The sequence below is a fragment of the Schistocerca serialis genome, chromosome 4 (assembly GCF_023864345.2).
Source record: "Schistocerca serialis cubense isolate TAMUIC-IGC-003099 chromosome 4, iqSchSeri2.2, whole genome shotgun sequence".
In the NCBI taxonomy this organism is placed as follows: Eukaryota; Metazoa; Arthropoda; class Insecta; order Orthoptera; family Acrididae; genus Schistocerca; species Schistocerca serialis.
Window position 1 is genome coordinate 455,922,990 of NC_064641.1, and position 20,211 is coordinate 455,943,200.

A 20,211-nucleotide genomic window follows, 5' to 3' on the forward strand; every position below is an offset into this window, starting at 1 on the left:
AATGGGACAGAAATTGGTAGATGTGATGTGCATGACAAGACAAACAAATGATTATGATTTCAGAAAAATGGGATTGTTTATTCAAGAGAAAGAGCTTCACAAATTGAGGATGTCAGTGGTGCATTGGTCCACCTCTGGCCCTTATGCAAGCAGTTATTCGGCTTGGCATCGTTGACAGAGTTGTTGAATGTCCTTATGAGGAATATCGTGCCAAATTCTGTCCAATTGTCATGTTAGATCTTTAAAACCCTGAAATGGTTGGAGGGTCCTGCCCATAATGCTCCAAACATTCTCAACTGGGGAGAGATCTGCTGACCTTCCTGGCCAAGGTAGAGTTTCATAAGCACAAGGACAAATAGTAAATACTCCCACTGTGTGTGACTGTGCATTGTCCTTCTGAAATGTAAGCACGTTGCCATGAAGGGCAACAAAATGGGGCATATGATGTTGTCAACATACTGCTGTGCTGAAAGTATGCTGTGGATGACAACCAAAGGGCTCTTGCTGTGAAATGAAATGGCACCCCAGACCATCATTCCAGATTGTCAGACCATATTGCGGGTGCCAGTCAGGTTGGTTCAAATTGCTGTCCAGTGTGTCTCTAGACATACCTTTAGCCTGGAACCTCATTAACTGAAATAAAATTGTTTTCATTGGTGAGTACCGCTTTGAAATTAGCCCCAATGATCAGTGAAAATGCATGTAGAGATGCCCTGGACAATGTTGGGTACCAAGCTGACTGTTGCCTGCCATATGGCCGACTACCAGGAGTAATGGCCTGGGGTGCCATTTCATTTCATAGCAAGACCCCTTTGATTGTAATCTAAGGCACCCTTTCAGCACAGCAATACATTGACAATATTCTATGCCCTCCTTTGTTGCCCCTCATGACAAACCATGCTAGACTTACATTTCAGCAAGATAATACCTGCCCGCACGTGGCGAGGGGTTCAGGCTTGTCAAACCTCACCTTGGCCAGCAAGGTCCCTGGATTTCTCCCCAGTTGAGAATGTTTGGAGCATTATGGGCAGTACCTGCCAACCATCTTGGGATTTTGATGATCTAATGATCCAGTTGGGCAGAATTTGGCACAGTATCCCTCTTGCGAACATCCAACAACTCTGCAGTCAATTCCTAATCAAGTAACTATGAGGGCCAGGGATAGAACAATGCATTATTTGAGAAGCTTTTTCTGTTGAATGAATCATCCAGATTTACTGAAATTGTAATCATGTGTTTGTACATGTACATCACATCTGCCATTTTCCATTTCATTCATGTAATTTCTTTATTGTACGTCCTTTTTTATGTCAGAAATAACAAAAGGCCCAAAATTGAACATGCCTGATTGTTTAATATTCTGAGTGCCTGTCATCATGTGGCTCACATGGAGCTGAAATAAATTGTTTTTTGTCATTCAGATGGGATAAAAACAATAAACATGCTGTGCCTAAATGTTCTGAAATATTTTACTTTGCATTAGTATAGTAAGGTTCCACTATCAAAATCTTTAGCCAGCTCAGAAAATATTTCCAATGGCAGCAGTTTCTGATCTATTGATTCTAGTTTATCGTCTGTCAAGGTAAGTATAGCCTGTTCCGTTGACAATACTTTTTGAAATCACAGTTGTTTGCTGCTGAGTATGTTTTTCTGCACTTAGTGTGTACAGAGTAAATTATCTTCTTAAAAATTTTGGAAAATAAGGGCAGTAAAGAAATGTGTTGGTAATTCTAATGTATCTTCTTTTTTCTTGTGAAATGGTTTGACGGTAGCCTGTTTGAGTTACTGTGGGAAGTATAACTGCAAAAAGAGTCATTCACAATAAATCAGTATGTTACTAAGGTTAGCTGAACAACATTTCATTATGTTACTACTGCTTTCATCAGAGTACTTGAACACTTTTTTTTAAAAAGAAAAGAAAATAACATCAAGAACTTCTTTTAGAGATGTTGGATGAAATTCAGTTTTGTCAAACTTGTTTGTGCAATTTTAGGATTATATTTGATTAGTCCCTTATTAATGATTGCAGAAATGTCTTCAGTTTCTTGATTTGTATGTTCCATCTCATTTTTTACCATGTTCTGTCCTTTTATCTTGATTGTACACATGTTTTGATGCTCTGATGGCACAGTTCGTACTGTGATTTAACCCTTTCATCATCTGTGCCCCTTGAAGCGAAGAGGAAGCTACTCTTAGTTGTGGATGATATTCTGATCCCATTTGTAATTCAGGGTTTAGGTTCATTTATTTGCTTCCACCAGTTAATTTCACAGGAAGACAGTTTTGAAAGAAGCCAATGACTAAGATGCAGAATACATTACATTTTTCATTTACACCAGGGGGGTGAAACTTTAGTTTCTCCCAACATACGAAATATTCAGACACATTATGGGAATGTAGCCTGGTGACATCTCCAACGAACACCAATATTTCAACAGAAGCATATTTTCAAGGCACAAATGTAGGGAGAGAGAACTTTACAAGGAAATTAAAAATCTCATTATGTGGTGCATAAGTAGAAAGATAACACACACACACACACACACACACACACACACACACACACAGTAAACGATATGTGTCATTTATAGGAAGCCAACTCACAGTGATTTGTATGTTCAGGCTGATAGTTGTTATCTTCCACCATGAAGGAGTGCTTCATACATTGGTTCATAGAACCCACATCATCTCAGACCTTGAACGTTTGTAAGCTGAGTTAGTGCACCTCGAAGTCACCTTTTGCTCATATACTGAAAGACAGAGCAGGTGTGTTGCATTATTGACCAATCATGGATCAGCAGAGTGTTGAAAATAACAAGGTGGCACTTAACTCCAAGGCATTTTTGCCTTAAACAGGTAGCATTTTGCATAGGATTGGACATATTCTACAAGAACACAGTGTGAAGTGTGTTTTTTGCCCACCATTGAAGATTAGTTTGTGTGTAAAGGATGATCTAAAGTTCCGTAAAGTGGGTGTTTACCGTATCCCTTGCAATTGTAGTGTGTCATACATTGGTCTGTTCATCAAGTCCATGGAGGACATGTGATAATCATAAGTGTCGCATAGACTTCCAATACCTAACAAATCGGCTGTTAAACTTTTCCAATGTATAGCAGAGTGTGCTCTGATATGAAACTTTCTCGCTGATTAAAACTATATGCTAGAATGAGACTCAAACTTGGAAACTTCGCCTTTCATGGCCAAGTGTTTTAGAGCACTTGCTCTCCAGCACACAGTTTCAATCTGCCAGAAAGTTTTAAGTCTGCTATTGCTAAACTTTACCTTGGCACTGATCATCTTTTGGAATATAGCAATACAGAGATTTTAGTGTGCATTTCCAGCAATTGGGATAGTGTCATTAATGATGCAGTTGAGATTAAATTAGAAAATTACCATATAAACAGAGAGGGAAGTTTTTGCTTAAATTCTGCTTAGAATCCTGCTCTCTCCCTGATCAAACAACAGAGGGACAGAGCTAATTCTGCTTGCTCATCCATTGGTAATTAATATTTGTTACCACTAACGCTGTTGGTCATCTTCGGTTGTATGGTGGCACTAATTGTTTGCAGTGTCTGTGTTGTCTTTCTGCATGTGTCCCCATATTGAAGTTTTAAATTTCTGTGCACAGCACTCCCTCATTACATTTGTGGCTTGAAAAGACCAGATATTCACCAATCGAAATATTGGGGTTGTCGAAGATGTCACCCGGCTACATTCTCTTAAGTTGTTTGTACACCCAGGGATCTTGTGCACATTTTTCCAGTTTGCATTTCACAAATACTTCATGAATTTCACAGTTAATTTTTCATTTATTAGCCTTGTAGTTTAGCAGTTATTTTTGTCATGCTCTCTGATGTCGAATGTCAGCAGTTGACTATCAAGGGCTGAGAAGCCGTTAACTATTAAATTACACTGTGGCTTTGTGGTCTCAGTGAATCTATAAAAATGTTGTCAATAGCAGTGTTACTGGTTCCAACCAGTCTACACCACAGCCGTGGACATCCACATATTACCCTCCTATGCCAATCTCTTTATGGGCCATCAAGAGGGACCATCAGTAGGCACCCAAAACCCCAAACACCTTGTCTGGTTTAGATTCATTAAAGATACCTTCATGATATGGGCATAGGACCAAAATCCTCTCTATCTCTGCCTATGTCAACCCATCTATTCATCAACAGTACCTTCATTTTGATAGCTGTCATCCCTTCCACACACACACACACACACACACACACACACACACACACACACACACACACACACACACACAAATAAAAAAATAAATTTAAAAAAAATTAAAAAAAAAATCTGCTCCCAAGTAGTCTGGCCACCTGTGCATCCCTCATCTGCAGTGACAGGAATTCTTTCGCCCACTATGCTCACTCATTAAGGCATTCCCAGACAGGCACTATCTCTCAAACCTAGTCCATAGATGGATCTCCCTCGCCATAACCTCACAAACCCTAAGCATCCCACAATCCCCCAGAAACAGCTGCAGAGGAGCATCTTCATCACTCAGTTTCATTCTGGACTGGAGCAACTGAACTATGTGGAGGAAGGGCCAGTTGTGAAAGTAGCCATGTCATGTACTGTCTCCGCCGCAATTTCTGTAATGCATTGTATGTGAGCATGGCCACCAACCAACTAGCTACCCGAATGAATCTTTTGTAAAAAGTTTTATTTTTAGGTGTCAGTCATCTGACTGGTACTCTCCAAGGATCAGTGCTTGAATTCGTATGCTCAGCAGCAGAGTACTGTATGCCTTTCTGGCTTAATAGTCCACACATAAAAAGGTAGATGTGCAACTAAGTGAAACCATGCACATTATGTGGGTGAATGTGATTTACTCCCACATACTGGTTGTCTATCTTGAGCCACAGTCCATCTCCTGATACCAGGTGGAAGAGCATGTTTCATTGTGAATACCAAAAAATTGCTGATAAAACTGACCTTCCATAATTGAACCATGTATTCCCAGCAGAGTGATAAAGACTAAGATCAAGACAGCCCATTGTTATCACAATCAGGACTCTCACAGAAATTAAATTCAATACCACTGAGGAACAGGAACACTGCTCGCAACAAAACTGTCCTCCACAATGCCTGAAACTGCCCTGCATCCATAAGAAACCCCCTGGATTTGAGCAACCTCAGGCAGTTTGTACTATCCTGAACCACATCTGAATGGGCCATGGAAGACGTGCACACACAATCCACTATTGGGGGCAAACTTTCATCACCATCATGTGACTGCAGTGCAGAATGATAGACAGTTGCTCATGTAACAACAACATGTCCCGCACATGCCTACAAGCGTCTTTTCGAAGGTTGCCTAACAGTGATGAGTGGTGTGATAAAATGCATAAAATACCTTAATATCCACATATAGCTGTTGTCATTTATGCTATTTAATGCTGGAGAGCTGCTGACATGAAGCAGTTTTGTAGCTTTGTGTACGTATTTCCATATGATAAATAAGCAAATAATAATCCAACTGAGTTGATAAGGCCCACAATGAAATCCTCTCCTGTGCCAACCATGTCATTTTAGAGTTGCACCTGCACCCAATGTCGTCAGTTATTTTTTGGTTGTATTCCAATCTCTGTCTTCCCCTACAGTTTTACCCTCTTAAGTTCCATGTAGTGCTGTGGAAGTTGTAGTTAGTTATTCCCTGATATTGTAACAGATTTCCTGTCACCTGGTCCCTTCTTGTCAGTGTTTTTCGTATGATTCTTTCATTGCTGATGACAGAATGAGGTGGCACAGTGGTTAACATGACGGACTCATATTAGGAAGGTTGAAGGTTCAGATACCCATCTGACCATCCAGATTTAGGTTTTTCATGATTTTCCAAAATTTCTTAAGGCAAATGTGGAGATGGCTCCTGTGTAAAGGACACAACTGATTTCCTTCCTCATCCTTTCTCAATCCAAGCTTGTTCTACATCTCTAATGGCCTCTCTGTCAATGGGATGTCAGCTTCTAATCTTCCTTCTTTGTTTCTCCATTGTTTCTCTGGAGGACTTCCTCATTTCATCCAATGTTCAATATCCTTCTGTAGCACCACATTCCAAATACTTCAGTGCTATTCTTTTCCAGTTTTCCGACACTCTGCAGTTCACTGTCATACAAAGTAATGCTCCAAAAGTACATTCTCACATTTTTCTCCCTAAAATTAAGTCCTATGTTTGATACTAGTACTTTTTTTTCCTCTCCTCAGGGATTCCTTCTTTGCCTACACCACTCTGCTTTTTATGTCCTTCTTGCTTAGTTTGTCATGTGTACTTTTTCTTCCAGTGTAGCAGAATTCCTTCACTTCATCTACTTTGTGGTCACCAATTTAGATGTAAAGTTTTTCACTATTCTCATTTCTGCTACTCCTCATTATTTCTTTGGTTTACTCATAACTATCTTCTGTACCCTTTAGACTGTTCATTCGATTGAATAGGCCCCATAATTCTGTTTCATTTTCACTGAGAATAGCAATATCTCGATGAATTTTATCTTAAATATCGTTTCATCCTGAATTTTAATCCAATTCTTGAACCTTTCTCTTATTTCCATCATTACTTCTTTAACATGTAGGTTGAATAATAGAGACAAAAGACTGAATTTCTGTCTTGAACCCTTCTTAATCATGGTCTACCATTTGTGTTGTTCTTGGTTGATTCTTGTATGTATTGAATATGACACATCCTTCCCCACAGCTAAGCCATATTTTTCTCAGAATTTCAAATATCTTGTTCCACTTTATGTTGTAAAACACTACTTCTATGTTGATAAATCATGTGAACATGTCTTGATTTTTCTTAAGTCTTGTTTCCATTATCAATCATCGAGCGAGGAGGCACATTAGCCAGTACACTGAACTCGCATTCAGGAGGATGATGGTTCAAACCCACATCCGGCTATCTAGATTTAGGTTATACTTCATTCCCGTATTCCTCCTGGCTTCAATTTCCGCTAACTTCCTGCCCCCACAACCACCTCCACTCTGGCCTGGGCCCCAACCTTCACTTGTACTCCACCCACTCCCTCTACTCTATAGTCTATTTTTCCTTGGAAGTGTCACCCTGTCTCAATCCAGTCTATCACATCATCATCATTGTGCACTACACCTGAACTCACCGTGGGTGTGTGTGTGTGTGTGTGTGGAGGGAGGTCTCTGTTTGGTCACTCCTACATTATTTACATTCTGCTTAGGTTTAGGGGGCTTGTTCTTGAGCAGTAATTATCTCAGAGTGTTTTTAAATGTTTGTGTTAAATGTCATCAGATGCAATGTTCTGAGAAACGGGTCAAATATTTTTGTAGCTGCCTAGATTGCTCCTTCTGTAGTACCAAACAAAAGTTAAATTGGAAGTAGTAAATGAGGAAATAATCGTAAAATGTAATTAAAAAAATAGGGAAGCAATATGGGAAACAGGATGTCTTCACAATGTGATGACTGCAGTGTTAATTAAAACCCTTGTTTGAAAAAAGTAAATCTTGGTTTTGTATAAAAATAAGCAGAATTTAAGTCACTGAAAAGATAGAAGTTGATGAGTAAGCTGCCCACAAAATTCAAATGGTAATAAAAGCTCCTGTCAAATTGAGAAGAAGCAGGTGATTCACAGTTAGAAAAGGGCATCAGAAAGTGTCAAGTACTGCCACTGTCCATAACAAATGAAAAGACTTAGATATACCACAGATCACGTTCCTTAGGCCAGTAATACACTGTCTTATTTCTTTGTCAAAGTTGATATGTCAAATATTTATGTCAAAGAAATTTGACAGTTTAATAGGGAACTTTGTCAAATCTCGCCTGTCATCAAATAAGTAGCATCAAATCTAGGGCCTCGATGTAGATTTGATCATAAAAGTTGTTTGTCTTCTGTTCACTGCACTGTGAAATGAAACCACTTGGAGCTCTGGAGTCACTACAGCTATCTCGCATCTTTGTAATGTGTTTGTAAACGTGGCTTCAAAGTTAGTGTGTTCCTTCATCTCAAACTTGCTTCGACTAGGGTGGAGGGGTGAGCAAGGGGCACAGTGCATCCTGTTAATTGTGTGTTTGATGGGTAGGTGGAATATGCTGCAGGTGACATGTCCACAATAACAGCTACAGCCATCCCCATCTACATCTGGAAACATCCACTCAGCTTTTCAGCAAGCCGGAATAGAGGATGTGGTCACACTCTAAAATAAAAAAAGTGCTTTGTTAGCTTCCCATTCTACTTCAACTATTTTTGAACTCTGGAAGCCACAAGTTAAAAAGTGCTACATCTGTTTCATACTTTTTATTAATTTTGTAGTTGTTGGAACACTAATCCCATTAATTAAATTATTCAAAAATAAAAATAGTTTTTATTGCCCATATAGTGTATTAAACATTTATTTATCTTTACATATTCCCCCTTCAGTGCTGTATAAATCACTTCACACATTTCTGGAGTTATTTTGGTTAATGTGCAGTGTGATATTCGAGTGATGTGTTGTAAATTAGAGTGGCTCTCTCCTGTATCAAAAAATCCCAGTGTCACAGTTGCCTGTCTTCTGCATGTATAACATTTCTCAAGAGAGTATTTTGTTTTGTAATATGAGAAGCTACTTTACTGAGCAGATACTGAAATACACTCTCCATCCATTCATATGTAATTTATATATAAGAGTTGACGTCCTCCACTTGCAGCTCTCGTATCAAATTTTGCTGGATGTTTTTATTATCTCGACATAATACCCATGGCTTCATCCAAGTATGTTTCCTTTTTTCGTGCCGCTTCTCTTCCAAATACACACACAATGCAATTGTGGTGATAGCAACTGCAGTGCATAATAACAAGTTGTTATCTGAAATCTTGAAATTTGTCAAAGAAATATGATAGCGAATACCAGCTTTAGCAGGGTCTCTCCCCCAAGTGCTCATTTTGTTGTCCGTCATTCATTCCTTCTGGGCACACTTCATGTCCTGTTTATTTCTCCCCAGTACTTATGTGTTCATAATCTAGGCTTCTAGTCTTACATACCAGGACATTGTCTTAACACATTGTGTAGCCTTGTAATACACTCCTCTATTGTGTATCATGAATTTACCTTTTTCTTTATTCTTTCTTTATTTTCTTTCTGTTATTGAAAGTCTGAATATTTATCTTCTAGAGTCTCTCTTTTCTCAGGTTATCTTTTGTTGTTATCACCAGTTTTCTAGTATGTTAGCAGGTTTTTTGTGTCTCCATTCCTAGCTGTCCACCACTTTCTACTTTATACTGTTGTATCTGCTGTTGTAAATCTCTTCATCCTTGACCCTGTCTTCCCTCCCCCATATCCTTCTAAAACAGTTTCTATGAGCCCTCCCCCCTTTCTTAATGTGTATCCTATCCAGTTTCTTTTCCTTTGTTTTATCACAGTTATTGTCTCTACTCTCCCACTTTTATCAGTACCTCCTCAATTTTTGCCCTACCTCCCCCCACCCCCCTCCTCTCCCACCACTTAGTTTTTCCATTCCCTGCCATGTCCACATCTCAAAAGCCATTAGTCTTGCTTTCCTCCTTGTACATGTTATAGCACCATGCAGGCTGATTCCGCAGTGCCTGTTAGTCCACTGGAGTTATTTCATTTCTATACTACCATGCATAACTTTGAGGCATTCCCAAATCTGTCATCTGCAGATATGCTCTGTAGAGGTTACAGATTCCCTGAGGAGGAGAAAGGTTATCTGATTTTAAAAAAGTAAAGTAAGTTAAAATATGTTGCCCATTGTATACTGTGGGTTTTACTACTGCCCAAATCATTGTTTCAGCTATGACTAATAGTGTCTTCTTTACTCATTTTATACATAAAAATAAAAGAAAGAGATAGTCTTGGACTTCAGAACAAAAAATTAATCATTCAGTAGTGCAAATAACATATTGTATTTTGTTAAAACTTACATTAATCTTCTTGTTTCTTTCAACAGTGTACACGCTGCCTACAGGAAATCTCATTCAAAACTGATCCTAAAAATACAGACTATGAAATAGAAGCAGGTGCAACTCGCAATTTTATGGCCCTGAAACTTGCAGAGGAACAAGCACAAAGAGAAGAGGATGAACGTAGAGAAGATGAGGCAACGAATCCTATGAAGGTGAGATGTCAGAGCATATTTGTGTTAAGATATTGGTGCACTGCATGTCAAAATACACGCGGGCACATGCGCGCGCGCGCCCACACACACACACACACACACACACACACACACACACACACACACACACACACACACACACACAGAGAGACAGAGAGAGAGAGAGAAGGGGAGCGGGTATTGTACTCAGCCTTGCTTCTTTGCTAATAACATGATTAAATATTTAGTATTTTTGTTGGCAGGTTTTGGATTTAGGATGAAGGAATACATACTTTTTTCCCCCATTTGTTAATGTGATTGCCGTTTTGGTTTACCTGTCTCATTTTTCTGCCATTAATGTTAGTTTCTTACATATTTTCAAATTTTTAATCGTGGGTATCATGATTTGCATTCTTCAGCCTGATACAAAAATAGATTTGCTTCAGATCAAGAGAATATATATTTAGCTTACAGTAATTGTTTTATTTAAGCTTCTTGAGAACCGCACAAAACAATCAAAACAAGAACTAGAGCTACTTGAATCACTGGAAGAACTGAGAGACCTCAATCGCCGTCAGAGATCAGTTGATTTTGATGGCATGCTCTCCCAGTTTGATGACACTGAGATTCGTAAACGTCTCGCAGAACAACAAGAAGAAGAAGACGAGAAATTTATTAAGTAAGTAATCAATCACATACATTTCAATTTTTAATAGCACCTATTCATTTATCTGTATTATCAGCCAAAAACCTTGGTCTGCGTCTTCAAGTAGACCATTGCGATATTTATTTGTTTCTCTGTATCAGCATTGCACATATCTATAATTTAACCATTGTTCAACTGTTTGTGAATCAAGATCTTGTTGCTCTTCAGACTAAGTAAATTCATTGAGACTATCAGTTTTTCCACTTCTAAGGATTAAATTTGAGGCAAGTGATAGCTGTTATGATGAGAGCCAGTGGTGTTGTCTTTTATGTAACATTCCTATTAGTTATTCTGGAACTGCAAATCTTGCCATCTCTTCCAATTTGTCTACAGATTATAACATCCATGATATATATATTTTTTTATTACAAGTGGAATATGAATGTGTGGATAATATTTATTCAATTATGTAATTATTTCTTAAAAAGATGATAATTATGTAAAACAGAGACAATATTTGCCTCACATTCTTTGTTAATCTATGTCATTCTTTTCTTTTGTTTTGTACCCTTTTTTCGTCTTCTTCTGATGTACACATCGCCGACGCAAGACGCGAATCGATTTGAGGTCTGTTAAATGAAAAACATTTAATGTAAAATTATTGTACTTTTATGTTTATTTGCTGGTAAAAACAAATAGAGCCAAATGCGTTAAAACTATTTATGATTAATCATTGAAAATTCATTTCCTCTTTTAATTATAATATTGTATTAGCCATTGTTAGTTGCTATTATGTAGCAACTTCGTCTGTACTTCTAGTTGAAAATAGCATGGGTTTGTGTTAAACTAATTTGCAAAAAATTTAATAATTTTTTTTATTGGTGGCATCAATTTAAATTATTAACTATTTATTGGGAAAAGGAAAATCTTAATTAAAAAAGAAACCCTCTATCTTTTGTTGGCCACCATCTTAACTTTTATTACAGTGGCAAATTTAAATTACTTGAAACTGCAAACAATATTACGATGTGTAAGAAATAAATGTGCACCGGTGGTACTGAATTCTATTTATATATAAAAAAAAATTAATCGAATCAGAATGCATTTTCTAAGAGCAGTGCTGATGGTATTTATTGTTGAACAAGATTTCATTGCTGATGTATGAGGCCAAAATTAAACTACAGTCGAATCACGGAGAAAAATATTTTTTGGTAGCATATGTCAGTGTTGTGTGTGGGTGGAATTCTGTGGTTCTTTTTCATGATTAATTTGCTAAGAATAATTAAATCCATTGAAGACAAAAAAATTATAAAAGCTCTGATGTACAATCTGTAATTTTAGTGATATGAACACAACTTACAGTCAATATTATTACACTACGTCAGGTGGAATTCTTGTGCAATTTGAACAAAATAATTATCAGAGAAGTTGTAGTTTGAATAATGCATTATACATGTGTATAATATTGTCAGTATCATTTACAAAATCAAATCAATGCAACTGCTAAAAAAAACAGAGTGAATTAAAACTGCAGAATACCATAGAGTATCGTATCATCCATATTCATTGCACTTGTCAATGTTGATGATACACAAAAACTGCCACAAGATACCAATAATGTCGACATTGGCACTTTAAAAGATAAATTAATCGGTGTGCACTCACCTATAAAATCTCCAGCATAACCATCATGTGACAGTTATGCAGATACAAACAAATAAATGAAGAAACAATTATCCATTAGAAACTGTCATATGCAACACTAGATTTGATGGATCAGGAAATTTCACTAGCTGACCATCACATGATATGGCACAACAGAGAGAAGTTATTTCAGTGATGTCTGGTATTTCAAAATAGGATATGCTCGCAATAAAGAAAAGGAAAGAAAAAATGTAACTAATAACAATTATTTCCATACTCTGGTGGAATGTGGAAGACACTTGGAGAAATTCATAATAAGAAAGATCCATCTTTATCAACGACAGTTTTTATTTCTTTGCTTCCTTTCTCACGATCAGCATTCAAGAAGAATATGCCCAACAGCATAAAGAGACCTCACTTTAGCTTACCCTAATCAAGTCATAGCTGTAGAGACTCACATTAATACAAAGGGCATTCAAAAAGTTTTGCATAGTCGTCTCAAATTTTTTTAAATTTTTGTAGGAGGAGAATGAAATTTTTTGTGAACGTATTTGGAACATTTAGCTGTAAGTTGGTATATAAAAGTATTTTATTTTATTTACATGTGTGCCATAATGGACCGTGAAGTAGAGGTCAGGTTGCAAGAACAGTCGGTGATGGAGTTCCTCTTCAAGACCGGCTATGACTCTGCCACATCGATTCACAGGAAGTTGCTTTCTGTTTATAGGGAGGACACAGTGAATCACAGCAGTATCCAGTGGTGGTTACAGAGGTTTAAAGAAGGTGATTTCACTCTACTGGACAATCCATGATGTGGTAGACCATTGATGGCAGTGAGTGATGTGAATAAGGGAGACCATTGATCAAATCATCCAAAATGACAAATGTGTGATGACAGCTTTATGAAATGACTCATTTGTCATTGGGTAGTGTGGTATCACTGGTACAGTCACTAGGGTACAGAAAAATCTGTGCATGTTGGGTGCCTAGATTATTGACAAGAGAAATGAAAACAGCGAGGAATAATGTGTGCAAGGGTCTCATGAAGACCTTTACTGAAGAGTGGAAACGGTGTTTTGATGGCATCATTACCCAGGATGCAACATGGTTGTATTTGTCCGAACCTGAGAGCAAAACCCAATCCGTGGAGTGGAATCATCCGGGTCCCCCTCAGAAGAAGAGACTTTCATAAAGAGCAGGCCAAAAGGTGATGGCCTCCTTCTGGGATCAGTGTGGTGTCATTTTCATTGACTTTTTGGAACCTGGCTCCACGATTAACCAGAACCGTTACTGTTTGTCATTGGACAAGCTGTGATGTGCCATGAAGACCCACAGACCACAGCTTCAGGGTCAGCTCATCAAATTACACTATGACAATGCCAAACCCCATACAACCCTTATGACACAGGAGAAAATCAGGAAAATGGGTTTGAAAATTGTTCCTCATCCTCCTTACAGTCAAGAGTTGGCTCCGTCTGATTTTTACCTCTTTGGTCATCTGAAGGCCCACCTTCTCAGTAAAACATTTGATAGTGAGGACAACTTACTCCCTGTGTCAAGCGATGGTGTAAAGTCAATCCCCAAAATTTTACCAAAGTGCATTTACATCGTGGAAAGAATGTTGGGCCAGATGTGTCACAGTTGATGGAGGCTACATTGAGTAGGCTCAATGTATAGCTAAATGTTCCAAATATATTCACAAAAAATTCATTTTCCTCCTGCAAAAAATAAAAAAAGTAGAGATGTTTGTCCAAAACTTTTTGAATGCCCTTTGTAGATTAATATTGTTGTACAATTTCTCCTTTTAGAATATTTCAGTGACCCTTCCCCCAACTCCGCCTCCCCAATAAGGGAGAACCAGTCAGAGGAGACCCAATCTATAGTGATATTTTTGTTAGTTTGTCATCTTTCTTTGGCTTATAAACTTTTTGTCTGGTGTTGGTCAGTTTTTTGGATCCTGTATTTAAATACTGAGGCAGGCATAAAACATCATCTGAAATTGTACTAAATGCTTTCTCCAAAAATTATTTTGAACAATTAATTTAGAAGCTCAATAGAAGTGTAGAAGGTTGAGAAAATGTGCTTGATCTTTTAGCAACAAATAATCCTGAGCTAATATAGAAGCATCATGATGGATACAGCAATTAGAGACCACAAGATAATTATGGTGAGTCTGAATATCATAACATCCAAACCCATCAAAACTAAACACAAAATGTATGTATTTGAAAACGCAGATAAAAATTTGCTCGATGTTTTCCTAAGAGACAGCCTAACTGAGATTTAAGTTAAATCCAAAGAAACAGTGTCAACAGCAGTTGAGAGATGTATACCAAATAAATTAATAAAAGATAGAACTGACCTCCCATGGTACACAAAACAGGTCAGTGCATAAGCAACGAAAAAAATCATGCCAAATTTAAAAGAACACAAAATCCCCAAGATTGGTGAAGTTTTACAGAAGCTCAAAATTTAGCATGTAAAGTTTTACAGAAGCTCAAAATTCAGCATGGATTTCAATGCAAGATGCTTTTAATAATTTCCACGAGAAAACTGTATATCAAAATCTGGTGGAATATACAAAGAGGTTCTGGTCTTAACATAAAGTGCACCAGTGGCAAGATACAATCAGTACATTCACTGCACAATAGCAATGGTAATGTTATCAATGACAGTGTGACTAAAGCAGAATTATTAAGTAAGATTTTCTAAAATTCCTTCATCAGAGAGGACAAAGTAAATATTCCAGCATTTGAATTCAAAACTGCAGCCAAGATGTGCAAGTTAGAAGGATATATCCTTGATGTAGCAAAGCAGCTGAAATCACTTATTAAATGCAAGTCCTCCGGTCCAGATAGTATACCAGTTAGATTCCTTTCAGAGCATCCCGATATGAAAGCTCTGTATTTGACAATTGTACAACCACTTGTCCGACGAGAAATACGTACCTGAAAGATTAGAAAGTTGCACAGGTCACACCAATATTTAAGACAAGAAATAGGAGTAATCGACTTAATTACAGATACATATCACGTATGTTGATGCAGTGGCATTTTGGAACATACACCATAGTGACTGGAAGAGCAGTTGAATGGAATGGACAGTGTCTTGAAAGGAGGGTATAAGATGAATATCAACAAAAGCAAAACAAGGATAATGGAATGTAGTCGAATTAAATCGGGTGATGCTGAGGGAATTAGATTAGGAAATGAGACACTTAAAGTAGTAAAGGAGTTTTACTGTTTGGGGAGCAAAATAACTGATGATGGTTGAAGTAGAGAGGATATAAAATGTAGACTGGCAATGGCAAGGAAAGCGTTTCTGAAGAAGAAAAATTTGTTAACATCGAGTATAGGTTTAAATGTCAGGAAGTAATTTCTGAAAGTATTTGTATGGAGTGTAGCAATGTATGGAAGTGAAACGTGGATGATAAATAGCTTAGACAAGAGGAGAATAGATGCTTTCGAAATGTGGTGCTACAGAAGAATGCTGAAGATTAGATGGGTTGAACACGTAACTAATGAGGCGGTATTGAATAGAATTTGGGAGAAGAGGAGCTTGTGGCACAACTTGACTAGAAGAAGGGATCGGTTGGTAGGACATGTTCTGAGGCATCGAGGGATCACCAATTTAGTATTGGAGGGCAGCGTGGAGGGTAAAAATCATAGAGGGAGACCAAGAGATGAATACATTAAGCAGATTCAGAAGGATGTAGGCTGCAGTAGGTACTGGGAGATGAAGAAGCTTGCACAGGATAGAGTAGAATGGAGAGCTGCATCAAACCAGTCTCAGGACTGAAGACCACAACAACAATAACAACAACCATAGTGACCAGAATCAGACAAAACCGGGAACGATTTGAGATCAGTGGAGGCTGGCTGTCTAGCCAATAGTGTCGACAGTGAGATGCCAAAGAGTGACAAGTGGACAACCTGAAAGAAACACAGACGATATAGATTGCACGACAGAATAACAGCCCAGTGAGCACACCAAGATCAAAAACTAGGACATGGTGAATTCAGAACAAGACAGTAATGTGTACCAAGATCACTATTGTAGCACAGAGAAATCACAACTGACTGTGGAGCCACTACACTGCTGACTTTTAAGGGAAGCTGGGGCGCTGATAGATCAGCACAGTGGGTGTGTCAAGACAGTGCCTGTACCAGAAGCACCTCTAGACAGAGCTGTCATTGATTTCCATATCGTCTGGCAGGCCTTCAGACTCACTTGGCCAGGACACCTGATACCTCCCCCCTGAAATGGGCACACAGGGCTGGAAGCACCCTTGAAAATGCTGTGGAGGTGAACAGATGGCACAGATTGAGGCTCGGCATAGAAGCCCACTGACAGGGAGAAAAATACTGGCTTATCTGGCAGTGCACTGGGGCATGGCGACACAGGCAACAACACTATGGGCGACAATGGCCAAGATGTGGAGATCCCACTGAAACCTCCAGTTCCGTACCAGCAGCATTGGGAACTGCCACTGGGATCCAGAAGAATAAGTTGGGAGTGGTGAAAGCAGGCGATCCAGGACTGATTGTGCCAACAGCAGTGCTCCTTAGTATGTAGGTGCTCCAAACCCTTCGGAATGTCCACCATCATAAGGTGCCACCCACGGGTGGCAACAACTCTGGCCTGCATCCACATGAGGGTTTCACCCCATACAAGCATGCCCACAGAGCTGAACTCTGCAGAAAACACGCGGTATGCTGGGTCCAGGGTTTTGTGAGCAGTGAGCCCAGGAGGTAGTGGAGAGTACGTGGCTGCTGCCCCTGGAGGAGCTCCACCAGGCTATAGTCTTGGACAGGGGTGGTCCTGTAGGTACTCAGGAAAAGCATGAGTGCAGCCATGCTGCTGAAAGTACTCACCACTTTCAACATTTTGTTGCTTATCCTTTGCTTTGTCATTGGAGGAGGAGTGAAACGGCAGACTAAATGAGTGTTTGATACCATCAGAGGTGCAGAATTGTTGAAAAGCCACCACCATGAATTGCAGTTCATTGTCTGACAGAATGGTGCAGGGAAGCCCTTTGATGGCTAGAATCCGGATGAGAAGGTATCGTCGGTGGTGGACACCATGCTGACCACATATGGGTAGCTAGAATAAGTGTCCATGACAATGAGTCCCATATATCCCAGAAAGGGTCCAGTAAAGTCCAGATGAATGCGGCCTCATGGATGACGGAGTGTGCACCTGGATGTGAAAGGTGGGTCGAGCGGCCTGGTGCCAGGCATACCGTATTTACTCGAATCTAAGCCGCACTTTTTTTCCGGTGTTTGTAATCCAAAAAACCGCCTGCGGCTTAGAATCGAGTGCAAAGCAAGCGGGAGTTCTGAAAAATGTTGGTGGGTGCCGCCACAACTAACTTCTGCCGTCGAATATATGTAGCGCCACACAGGCATGCTTTGTAGGCACAAAGATAAATACTGGTACCAAAATCTCTGCGTCAGTAAATAAATTGAAAAAAAAAAAGAAGTGGAAGACGAGCCTTTTTCCTCCGCTCAGAGTTTCGACCACTGCGTTTTGGTACATTATCCAACGAAGTAAATAAAAATTCTGTATTGTTGATCTTCGAATGTAGCAGCATTTCAATGTACTACGAAAATCCGACTGGCAAGACTGTTTGGGATGTTTGTCAATATGGCCAACTCTACGTACTGAATTTTTTCCTACCTGTGAGAAGAGATGATTGCTAATAGGAGCTTTTATGAATTGTGAATCACATGTAGTATTCTCTTCGCCATAAGATTAATACGAATATAAACATTTTGCCATGTATTGTTTCGTGTTTACTACTATCTCATTTAAATCCTGTCTGCCTAATAAACTACGAAACTAAAGTGAGACAACAGCAAACGCGGAAGAATATACATATCATGTCATGTTTATATTCGTATTATTCTTATGCCTGATAGTGATACAGTCAGAAATGAAGCACGGCAACTGACTAGATTTTTAAATCTAAGATGACTAATTTCTGTGCAGAATGTAATGAACTAAAGAGGCGCCTGCAAAGATTTTCAAACGGAGAAAAATTTTCGCTAAAATTTCGTTCAGAACATCGTCTATCATACGCAGTCTATTATTTGGTTCTTGTTGATCATTATCAAAGAAAGAAGTAGTGTAAGTAACAACAAATGTGTCGCTAATGAGACGACTCCTCTCTATTTTTTATTTGTAAGCGGCGGTAGCGCGCACAAAAGCAAGCCACGCCGTGAGCGGCGACAGGCCGTAAACACGCACTATCAGAATGCGACAAACAATGCATGACACAGTACAGTAATGCATTTTCAGCTTAGAGTGACGTAAACACCTATAACAAAGAGAACGGCACTTATCAGATCAAAGAAAAATAAGCAATCAATTCAAACCAGACGAAGCACGTGAAAAAGAAAGGATATCTGTATAAATACGGACGGAGTGCGTGACGCGTAGCAATGGCTACCTGGTAAACCGTAACTGCTAAGCTTACGACTCGAACCAAACTACTGCAGCTGTATCGTCATTTATTCGACCTAAATTGTGTCTCATATTACAACTAGGCGAACTTTGTTTAGATTTGGAGGTGCGGCCTAAAACTTTTCTCTCCCCTTGATTTTCGAGTCTCAAATTTCAGGTGCGGCTTAGATTCGGGAAAAATTTTTTTCCTTGATTTCGAGTCTCATTTTTCAGGTGTGGCTTAGATTCGAGTGCGGCTTAGATTCGAGTAAATACGGTAAGTAGAATATCTGTGCACTTAATGGCCTCCACATCTTTGATCAGTCCCGCCCATTAGGCATGCCCACCGTAGAGTAGTTGCAGAACTAGGGGCACAGGGTAGGCAGAATGATGAAACGATGAGTATCCACCTCCATGTCAATAACAAGAACATAAGAGTCGCCCAACAAAAGACAGCAAGGTTTCATGATTTGTCCAAAGGAACAAAATCAAGAAATAGTTTTGGAAAGAAATATCAAGCTTCATGACTCATCTGAAGGAAAAAATCAAGAAATGATTTTGGAAGGGTGTATCAAGCATACATTGTTTTGTGCACCAGGAAGCTTTTTGTGCAGAAAGTGTGAAATGCACTGTAGTCATGAAGGTTGTGGTAAAGTGTGTAAATTTTGTAAGAGACCATGGTATCAACCACCGCCGCCAGTTCAAAGGCTTTTTGCATGACCTGGAGGCAGCCTATGGTGAGAAAACAGTGGCTTAGCAGACGCAAAGCTCTTGGTGTATTTTTCTCAATTTGGGAAGAAACTGCGTTTTTCATGGAAATGAAAGGAGAGAGGCAACTGTCATTCAGTGGTGAGACATCGATAGCGGACCTGGCCTTCCTAACTGACATTACAAGACGTTTAAACAGCTTAAATATGTCACTTCAAGGATAGGATCTATTAAGTGTTGATATATGCGATGAGATTAATACATTCATGGACAAACTTCATCTATTTAAAAGGCACCATGGTAGTGGAAACTTAACATTTTCCAATGTTTTTCATCCATTCAATTGGCTGAAGAAATAAGTTTTGGTGATGATCAACAAATTATGGTACAACTTCACCAAAGTTTTGAGGTGACATTTCAGAACATGTGATGCCTACAAAATGAGTTAAACCTGTTTAGCACTGCATTTTAAGTTGTACCAAATACTGTTCCTTCAGAAGTGCAACTAGCACTAATAGAATTGCAAAACAGCACACTATTCAAGAACAGATATTAAAACACCATGAATTTGGTAAGATGTTATCATGATCTTCATGCAAAAGACTTTCCCAAATTACATAGGAATGCAGCTGGCATCATATCTATGTCTGTCTCAACATAGGGTTGTGAAAAACTGCTTTCTTTCATGAA

General features: G+C 38.9%; 1 protein-coding gene across 1 annotated transcript in view; it reads left to right on the plus strand.

Moving 5' to 3' along the window:
* Positions 1–20,211, plus strand: part of LOC126473836 (splicing factor YJU2) — a 78,846-nt gene that overhangs the window by 14,806 nt on the left and 43,829 nt on the right. The window contains exons 4-5 of the mRNA XM_050101162.1: positions 9,933–10,100; positions 10,571–10,758. Of these exons, the coding sequence (XP_049957119.1) occupies positions 9,933–10,100; positions 10,571–10,758 (356 nt within the window). The remainder of the gene's footprint in view (positions 1–9,932; positions 10,101–10,570; positions 10,759–20,211) is intronic.